We start from the raw sequence: 10,345 nt of genomic DNA, 5'->3' as shown, positions 1-10,345 counted from the left end.
AAAAATCCATAAACATTCTGTTTTATTGTAAGACTTTTATTGCAGTGTGGCCAACAAAAGCTTACATGCTCATTCATTATGAAGGAGGAAGTAAGAATCAAGATCGATACCTTTTATCTAGTCAGGTTCAAGATTAGTACATACCTTACTATTAGTTTTAGACCACTACTTTAGCCACCTTTGAATCCTTCTTCTCTTGATAAACCATTTATTTGTCATTATATTAGCAATCCCAAAGGAGTGATTTTCCTTCAGAAATGCTCCTTCGACGGGATTTGAGTACAGGAGAATCAGGGGAGGAGCTTCCTTCATCTACTTCTTCTAGAGTAGACGATTCTTCCTCATTATGTAGGCTTCATCTTTTACCTAATGATGGGAGGGGCGTAACTGCCAAGATTAGATAGGATGTCTTTTTTACTATTTCACATGCATACAAAGATTTTTTTGATAGTTTCAAAAGCATTTCAAACTCTTGAAATTAAAGGCTTTGGAGACTTTGCTTAGACTCTTTCTTTATGAGCTTAAGTTTCTCTCTGACCTACAACAAATGTAATGAAGTTGTTATAATATTTAAATTATTTTCCAACTCGTTAATCATAGTTTCCATCCAGGAAAGAGAATTAAAAAACGCAAAATCTCTCTTTTAATCTCTCTATTTCTCTCTCCTATTTCTCTTTCTCTCTCTCTCTGATTTCTCTCCCTTTTTAGATCTCTCTCTCTCTAAAATTTCTGTTTTCTCTCTCTCTCTCTCTTCAGTTCTCGCTCTCCCTTTTTAAAATCTCTTTCTTTCTCTCTCTTTATTTACCTCTCTTTTAATCTCTCTTTTTTCTTTTTTTAATCTTTCTCTCTTGGATTTCACTATTTCTCTCTCCTATTTTCTCCCTCTCTCTCTCTGTGATTTCTCTCTCTTTTTAGATCTCTCTCTCTAAATTTTCTCTTTAATCTCTATGTCATCAATTCTCTCTCTCCCTTTTAAAAATCATTCTTTCTCTCTCTTTCTTTTACCTCTCTGTTAATCTCTCTTTTTTCTTTTTCCTTTTTTAAACCCCCCCTCTCTTTCTCTCTCTCTCCACCCTGTTAAACAAATGATGGGTAGGACAATGGTTGGGTTAGGCAGCGTGTTACAGCCATGTCTTCAGTTTGATTCTTGGAGGGTGCTATCCTAATGGTATTGAGGAACAATGTTGATTTTGAGATTAGGGGTGCCATTATGAGGTCAACTGGACTGGTTCTTGTATCCTCCCCCACCCACCTTTTCTCCCATCCTTTTAGACTTCTCTCCCTGTTACTCTCTCTTCTAATTTCTCTCTCTCTCTCTCTCTCTATTTATATATTAAACAAAAAAAGCTCCCATTTTGCTTGGCCCAAAATCATTTGACTTCACCAAGGCCAATATTAATGTGCAATACGCATGGTCCTTATCATTGGGACTACACTTGGATGGCATACAACTCATTTTTTGAAAACCTTTTTTTTTTAATATGCATGTTGTGGTATGAATGACATATTTAATTTTCTTTCAAGCATAGAGAAATCTTTCTCTTTTCATTTAACTTTTATATTCACCATGCATTCATAAGATTCACGGATACCCACAACCACTCCTTTAGGAAACCTAAGCAAAACATCATCGAGCCTTAATAATATGGAATAGAGTTAGGCTAAAATTTGAGATTAACTTGTGTTTCGAAAGATATCTATTAACTTTCTTTACTTTGCAAATGATCATTTCATTAAAGCATTTTTATAAAATCTCATGAAAACTCTTCCTTCAAAAATTGACTTAATTTTTTTTACTTTAAATGATTATTACAAATCAAATGATCATTAGCTAAGATTATTTCTTCTAAAACATATTCTTACCATTTTATCAAACAAAAATTATCGAACTTTCTTTTCCAATGCCTATTGAACAATTTTCTTATTTTAAGGATTGACTCTTACATCTTTTTTTGCTTTATAAAATTTTAAATTTCTAAAACACTTTAACATCTTTACCATCCACCATATTGCATTTAAGTTGAGGAAATGCACCAAGAATGAAGAATGCCACAGAAAAACTAAGCCTCATACCAATGGCTGGTGGACCCCTTTTCTAGTTTGCAAAACAAATTCTCACTGGTGAACCAAATGAAATTTTGGGATGCAAACAATATGGCTCTGGTGGTGAGAAATTTCTTGTCACAAACAAGCTTGTAATGGAACACATATGATATTGGTTCTTAATCTATATCATTATGGATATAAAAGTCTTGACTTATATCATTTTGCAATGTGATCTATAAACTAGTTGTACTTCTGATCTCCCCAGTAGATTTGTTCACCATCCATGCATCTTGCTCTTGAAGTGGTCAACAGCTTGGATGAGGGCATATAGAACAACTTTTTCTTCTCAAATTAGATGTTTCAAAAGATTATGACAAAGTGAGACTGTCTTTTTGCACTTTAGGCTTTCTTATTTGGGATTTCTGAGGATGGGTGAGGAAAAATATGACTTGTGTTTCTACTGCTTTCTTTGTTGTTTCCTTTAAGAAGGGAGGGAACCCCTTTTTGTAGCCATAGAGGTCGATGACAAGGGGACCCTCTCTCTCCTCTTCTCAAGCAAGATGATCTTATGAAATTATACAGTCACATGCAAGCTACAGTGGAGGCAGTTCTTACCCACAAGCAAGAATTTCTTGCTAGAGATATATATTCTATGTCAGTCTAGTTCCTTAGTAGTTCTTCTTCTCTTATTGATTGTGATGATGTTCTGACATGAGTTACTCATAATTTCATTAACTTGAGATGAAATGGATATGAAATAAAGAACAGTCCGCGAGATCCGGGGGTGAAGCCAGCAATTTTTTTTAGGAAGGGCTGAACAGTATTTGCAAAAATTATACAAGAGCCAAACAATATTTTTCAAAATTTTTACATAGGCCAATTTAAAAATTTTTTAGAATGTAAGTATCATTTTTTTTTCCAAAACATGAGGGGGGAGGGGCATGGCTCCTGCCAGCTCCCCCTCCTTCTGCCCCACCCAAGATCCTTACAATAAGATTATTTGGCAAATGAAACTTACTATCATGGGTGTCTTTGGTACATTGATGTATCACCAGGATTGGCTTCCTAGTAATGGGCCATACTTGTCTTCATACATCCAGAATTTGGAATTTAAGGCGACGGCACAAATATTCACTAATCTTGATTAAATTGTGATCAACAGTCAATAATTCAATAGAAAAAAGCCTAGTTATAAAAACTCTCGGCTGTCTAGTTATCAATCAATAATTTTCACATGGGCTATGAAAATCAAATCTACATTAGTAAATTTTTCAAACAAACAAAGCCGCTTATCATGCATATCTAACTTTAGTTTTCTTTTGATTTGGAAAAATGGTGCCTACCAAGATAATATTTTCCACGTATCACTTGCTTTTTCATTCATAATAATATGGGGAAAATGAAAAAGTGAGTTGCGAACAAGGTTGGCATCGAGAAAAAAAAAAAGTGAGAGAAATGTTTAAAAATGGAAATAAATCGGCTTGTTGTTCAGTCTATGAAAATGGAAAGAGAAGGAAGATGAAGGTAGTGCTCTGCAGGCTGACATGGTCATGATTGGTGTTAAATAAATCCGGAAAAATTCCCAATCCACAAACTTCTACATCACCTGCACTTCCTCTTTCTCACATTTGTCTGATCTCTCATTGTATTATGTAAAAATTTGGAAGCATGATTTTTTTTCCAAATCCAAAATTTTATTTATCCCATCCAAGTTGCGTGATCTGACCATTGACTAGAAGTACAACTTGTTCGTGCCACGAGGGAATGCCATCGACCTCGCCAAACTTAAGGCTGGCCATCCCTATTATGAAGAGGCAAAGCTGATGATGTCCAGGACTCATACTAATCCAGTTTTGCTGTTTTATTCGAACAAACTCTGTTTGACAGAACTATGAGATCCGAATGGGATGTTAAAGGTCTCTCTAACAATAGCAACATGGCATGATCAAGTGGCACTAGCCACGCAAAGTTGGCTCAGACCAATTACGTTCTCAGGGTTAGGTTTTGTTACTAGTCTTTTGACATATTTCCTTTCAAGTGGGCTTTCTTTTTTTAATTTCATTTTGTAGAAGTTAGAGAAAAAGAAGAGAGAAAAGCTTCACTTTGGATGCTTTCTTGATAAGTGTGTAAAATTTCAGATTTTGACTCCCTAATGTCTATCAATAGTGGCCCCTCCTTTTTTTTTCAAGACAGTCATTCATTTTTTTTAAGAAATTATTTGTTTTCAATTTTTAATGGTGTCTCAGCATTAACCATTTTTCTTGCTTTAAAGAATTAAAAAAATCATATACCAATAATTTAAAAAATATGTCATAGTGTTATAAGGGAAATTATCGCTATAGTGAGAATATAAGATACATGGTGGGTATTATTGAATGTCTCAGAATGAGAACATAAATCAAATTGTTGAGCGATCAGTGAGTCCTTATGGTCTCTTATTTGTCTAATATGTGGCTTATAGCTAGAGTATTTCTTCTTGTTCAACAAAACCTGAGTAGCTAAATTTAAATTTGATTTCACAAGGTAGAGTAGCTAAATTGCATTTGATGTCCATTTGTAATAACCTATACAAAATTGACCAAAGCATCCAGCAGTCACAAAGACAATGATAAGAGAATGATTTTATTTACTATAGACCAAACATTATTGATTACATATTTTCAGGTTCATTCCCCTTTTAATAATTATTCTCAATTTTGAGGAAAACTTTCCAAGATACATATAAATATTTTACACGTCCAGTGACATACGGATATGCTCCAGTGTTGAAATCTATAAAATTTTAAAAGATTCTTGAAATCTGATTTGTGGATCAAATATTCTATAGTTATAATTAAAAAGCAAGCTGCCAACTGGGAACCTTATATGACACACCACAAAGTATGCACACATAGGTGACAATCTAATGGAAACTTTCTACTGTGTAATGAAAGGCCATGAGTTTTTTCACGGCCACATTATAAAAGAAGGTGACCACTTTTACAGCATGAGCTGCTTGTTTTCTTTGACACAATTAAGTGATAATTCTTGTTGCGTCTTTGTTTCTATTTTGTTTGGCTAAAAGGAAAGACTTCAAAGCTCTTTTTCTTTTTTAAATTGGTGAAAACTATAGAACAAAGGGCATAAAGTTCTTTTTAACCCTTACGTAGAGGGTTGCAGAGAGATCTCAAAGATGAAGCTAGGAATTTTTTGTTGTAGGAACCAAACTATAGTTTCTAAATTTTTACAGAACCAGAAATATATTTATTTTATTTTATTTTATACAGGATAAATAAAATTTTTAAAATTTAAAAATAACTTTTTTTTATTTTTTTAAATCCAAGAAGAAATACAACCCCTACCAGGCCCCGCCTCCAGTACACCCTCTCTCTATAATTTTGTTTTTCAAAGCCTTTGGTCCCCGTGACTAAGGGTTGCTCTTTGAGAACGAAAAGTGAAAAAAAAAAAGAAGAAGAAGAAAAAAATTAGCATATTTTTATAATTAAAATTTACGAAAAAACAAATTTGCCCCCACCATTTTCAAGGTTGGACACATCTGATTATGGACCTGATTTTGAACTGTAGCTAGTAAAAAAGCATTGTGCCATTACTAATCAAATTCGTGTTCCTTTATGTTTTATGCCATATTCAGGCCCGAGTCCACTGTGTGTTACGGAGATCCAACCCGATTATGTCTATATTTGGGATCACATACTTCTTGGATCCAAATTTAGTTTTAAAAAGTAGAGCCTACATCTGAATCCCAAGTCCTCCTTGAATCCAAACCACTGGCATCTATAGTTGCTCATAGGGATGCCTATATATCTGCTTTGGATAGAAAATCTAATTGATCTGTTTCGAAGAAATCGGATATGAAAAAGAAATAGGATTGAATTCAGCAGTAATAATTGGCTTCCAATCAGATTTTCGGATATACATAAACATCCGGTTGGATTTGGATGTGGATTTGAATGAGATTTGTTATTAAGCAAATACCCTATATCTAATGTTCTTACATTTTGAAAATAGGTCAAATTCAGTTCAAAATTCATATTTAGATATGAATATGAAAATTATATTGAAATCAAATTCAGTTTGTGAAATATGATTCCAGATTTGGATTTAGATATGGCTGAAGATAAATCCAATTTGACTATGATCCATTGACATCCCTAATTGGGGTTGAAGGGGTAGCTTTGTCCTTCCTTCCTTTCTTTTTCCTTTGGCAGCTTCTATGACATGTAGTGACATAGTTGGGTCTGCCACATGTTTTCATCGTTCTTTTCTTTTTCCTTTTTTCCCTTACATGCTTCTCTCGGAACAATGGCCAAAACACATGCTGGCTGTGTGGGCCGGCTGGTGGGGCCAGCTGCCAACACCAACCCATTAAAATTTTCATTGAAACAATGTGCACTCGATTGCGGGTCCCTATAAGCTAGCAAACCATGTTCATAATTTTGTTGAAACCACAAGTTGCACCACTTAAAGGTGAAGGGGTGCAATTACTCAAATACGTGTAAACAATAAACATGGTCTTTGATAAAAATGGTTTTAAGTGGCGAACATTAGCTAATAAGTGTCGGATTATAATGCATATAAAAAATGTGAAGAAAGAATGCATTTGTTGAAACGGCAAGTTGCACCACTTAAAGTGAAGGGGTGCAATTAGTCAAATACGTGTAAAAAATAAACATGGTCTTTGATAAAAATTGTTTTAAGTTGCGAACATTAGCTAATAAGTGTCGGATTATAATGCATATCAAAAACATGAAGCAAGAATGCATTCTATCTATATGCAAATAAAATAAAAGTACCAAATAACTATGGCTTAGGCAAGTGTCATAGTTTAATGCATTCGATTTATATACAAAGAAAAAAGCATCAAACATTTATAGCTTACGCAAATACCATATTTTTAGGAGATTGAACTTTATTAAAATTCTTTAACCATTATAGACACGCAATATGCACTTGGATGCTGCTCTTTATAAGCTAGCAAACCATGTTCATAATATTGTTGAAACGGCAAGTTGCACCACTTAAAGGTGAAGGGGCGCAATTACTCAAATACTTGTAAAAAATAAACATGGTCTTTAATAAAAATAGTTTTAAGTGGAGAACTTTAGCTAATAAGTGTCAGATTATAATGCATATCAAAAACTTGAAGAAAGAATGCATTCTTTCTATAAAATAAAAGCACCAAATAATTATGGCTTGGGCAAGTGTCATAGTTTAACACTTTCTATTTATATACAAAGAAGAAAGCATTAAACATTTATAGCTTACACAAACACCATATTTCAAGAGATTGAACCTAATTAAAATTCTCTAACCATTATAGACACGCAATGCACACACGGATGCAGCTCTATATAAACTAGCAAACCAATCCTGAGCTAAGTCATCCGAGAGGCAGTGAAAGCATTAAACATTCAACAACAAATACACACTGTTCTAATGGCTGCACATCTTCCCTCCCTTTCCACTCCTTTCATTACTTCCCCCAAGCTTGCTCCTAATAGCAAGGCTGGGTTCAAGCCATGGAGCACCACCCTTGTGAGATGTGAGCCAAGGGCTGAGGGCTGCGGTAGGTCTACTGCTCAAAGGAGGCCTTCCAGATACCAGCCAAGTACATGGAACTATGACTTCATCCAGTCCATTACCAGGCAACATCAGTAATTTTCCATACCTCTGATCTGACTATTATTTTGTTTATTTTGGTATTATGATGTGATCCTAATTCAAAGACATGAAAATGAAAGCAGATCGAAACACAAAGGACCAGAGTTGAAGAATTGAGAACAGAAGTCCGACAACTTATAACATCTACAACTGAGCAAGTGGCTCAGTTGGAGCTCATCGATTCACTCGAACATTTAGGTGTAGCCTATCACTTTGAGAGTGAGGTCAAGCGATCACTAGATGCCATATGCACGAGCACTAGAGGATTTGAGGACCTCTACTCTTCTTCACTTCGCTTCAGAATTCCGAGGCAACATGGATATAATGTTTCTGCAGGTATACATATATAATATATAAACATGAGTTAATTCCAAAATATTGACTCAATAATTAGATTTTAATCTAGACTGTCTATTACAATTGTGTTAATTCACACTAACCATTAAAGTTTCTTTTTACATTTGGTAGAGTTGTTTAGTAGATTTAGGGAACAGTCTGGCCGTTTCTCTGAGAATCTTCGTGAGGACGTGAGAGGGTTGCTGAGCCTCTACGAAGCAACACAACTAGCCTGTGAAGGAGAAACTGTGTTGGAAGAAGCTATGGCCTTCTCTTCACATCATCTTAGAGCAAGGATAAGCCGCATGGACCAGAGGATGTCTCGACAGGTACAGCGTGCTCTAAGGTTCCGCTCCACAGAAGGCTTCGCAGGGTCGAGGCCCGAGACTATATTGAGACATTCGAGAGGACGGACCGTAGAAGCCAACATGGTGTAGACAATCCGGGTGTGCATGTGCGGACAATCCACCAAAGAGCGCTCAGGGAGTTATCCGGGCAACAATTCATTCTTGCACTTTTGCCTAAATAACTTGGTTAATAGTTGATAATAATGCAGCAACTAATGTCATTCTATGTATATATGTATATCAGTAATGAATATCATGTATGTTACATTGCTGCTGGTTTGCATCATTGGGTCCACTAATAATCAACCATGAGTCCTTTGTTTTGGGTGTTTGCAGGTGGTGGAGGGACTTGGGCTTGGGCGATCACATTTGCTTCGCCAGAGATAGGCTGGTGGAGAGCTACTTCATGGCGGTGGGGAAGATGCATGAGCCACAGTTCTCACAGTACAGGATGCAACTCGCCAGGGTCTCCTACTTGATGGCCACCGTTGAGGAAATCTTTGGCGAGCATCAGTCTGTTGAGGAGCTCGAACGCTTTGTGCAAGTTGTTGAGAGGTAAAGGATGATTATGGTTGGTAAATTAAAGGGAGCAACTCTGTCTCTAGTTTATGCTTCACATCGTTAGGAGCCAATGAGGGTGCTGTATATTGTATATACGCAGGTGGGATCTTCAGGCGGCAGAGCAGCTGCCACAGTCACTGAGGGTCTTCTATGCGGCTGTCTACAACACAACCAACCAGATTAGCTACACTGTTCTTAGGAGGCATGGCCGTGATATCACTTCACACATGAGGAGAGCGGTGGATGGGTGTATGCAGAGCTTACTTGGTTGAAGCAAGGTGGCACCGTGCCTGACAGACACCAAGGCTTGAGGAATATCTGAGCAACATCTGGGCAGCCATGACCGGCCCTATTCTTCTCCCTGCCTACTTCTTCCTCTCCCAAAACATTGAGGAACAAGCAATCCAGCAGCTGTTGTGTGAGTCCAACATCATCAACTTGTCATCGATGATAGTTCGTCTCTCGGCTGACCTCCAGAGATCTAGGGTGAGTTTAGTGTATTTTCTGCTGGTTAACTAGTATTAGCTTCCGAGTTGACAATGTTTTTGTTCTGTTTTTCTGATTTGATTGGCTGATGATCTTCTCTTTATATGTTGAACACTTGATCAAAGGTTGTACTCGGGAGAGGGAACCTGCCTAGATCTGTCCAGATTTATATGAATGAGGCAAGGTTAGCGGAGGAGCAAGCACGGCAGCACATAAGGAACATGCCAAGGGATGCATGGAGGAGGCTGAACAGGGAGCTTCTCTCTGCTCGGCAGCAGCAGCAACAGAACACCTTCTCTCGTTCCTTCATGAACGTGGCTCTCAACATTGCGAGGGTCTCCCAGTGCATGTACGACTATCAAGATGGCATCGGTGTCTTGGAGCATGAGTCCATGGACCGTATCTACTCCCTCATTGCCGAGCCCATCCAGACTACCTAAGCAAATCACCAGTGTCATTGTTTCCCACTCTATCAACCATCTTGGTGCCCATTAACCGAATCCTACTTTTGATGCTATTTATCATCATGTAATAAAATGGGTGCATTAATAAATTAAATTCAGTACTCTCTCTCCCTTTATCTATCTCTCTCTCTCTGTCTCTTTCTCTCTGTCACATGTATGCACATAGTCATAATTTCCTTTATATCTCTACACCTCATAAAGCACTTCTTGTGGTCATCTCTAAAGATTTGGAACCATCCTCCTTTAGTCAAGCCGTTAAGCATCAATGTTGGTGTGACGCCATGGCTGCTTAATTTAAGGCACAAGAACAAATGAAACATGAGATTTGGTGCATACTCTAAAAAATGTAAAACCCATGGGGAATAAGTGGGTTTACCGAATTAAATACAATTCTAAAGCAAGTGCGCAGAATGATCCAAGGCGTTCTTGCCTTGTTCCATGAAG

The 10,345-nt window shown here is 36.9% G+C and overlaps 1 protein-coding gene across 1 annotated transcript in view; it reads left to right on the top strand.

Annotated features, from left to right (window-relative positions):
- The window catches only part of LOC116266718 (alpha-thujene synthase TPS3, chloroplastic-like), a gene marked incomplete at its 5' end in the record, with an annotated part of 24,958 nt that extends 15,735 nt beyond the window's left edge, over positions 1-9,223 (top strand). Inside the window, 4 exons of the mRNA XM_050081135.1 lie at positions 7,875-8,043; positions 8,176-8,389; positions 8,727-8,903; positions 9,052-9,223. Coding sequence (XP_049937092.1) covers positions 7,875-8,043; positions 8,176-8,389; positions 8,727-8,903; positions 9,052-9,223 — 732 coding nt within the window. The remainder of the gene's footprint in view (positions 1-7,874; positions 8,044-8,175; positions 8,390-8,726; positions 8,904-9,051) is intronic.
- Between the last annotated feature and the right edge of the window lie 1,122 nt (positions 9,224-10,345).

The sequence above is a fragment of the Nymphaea colorata genome, chromosome 13 (assembly GCF_008831285.2).
Source record: "Nymphaea colorata isolate Beijing-Zhang1983 chromosome 13, ASM883128v2, whole genome shotgun sequence".
Lineage (NCBI taxonomy): Eukaryota > Viridiplantae > Streptophyta > Magnoliopsida > Nymphaeales > Nymphaeaceae > Nymphaea > Nymphaea colorata.
This window is presented reverse-complemented; position numbering and strand designations above follow the sequence as displayed.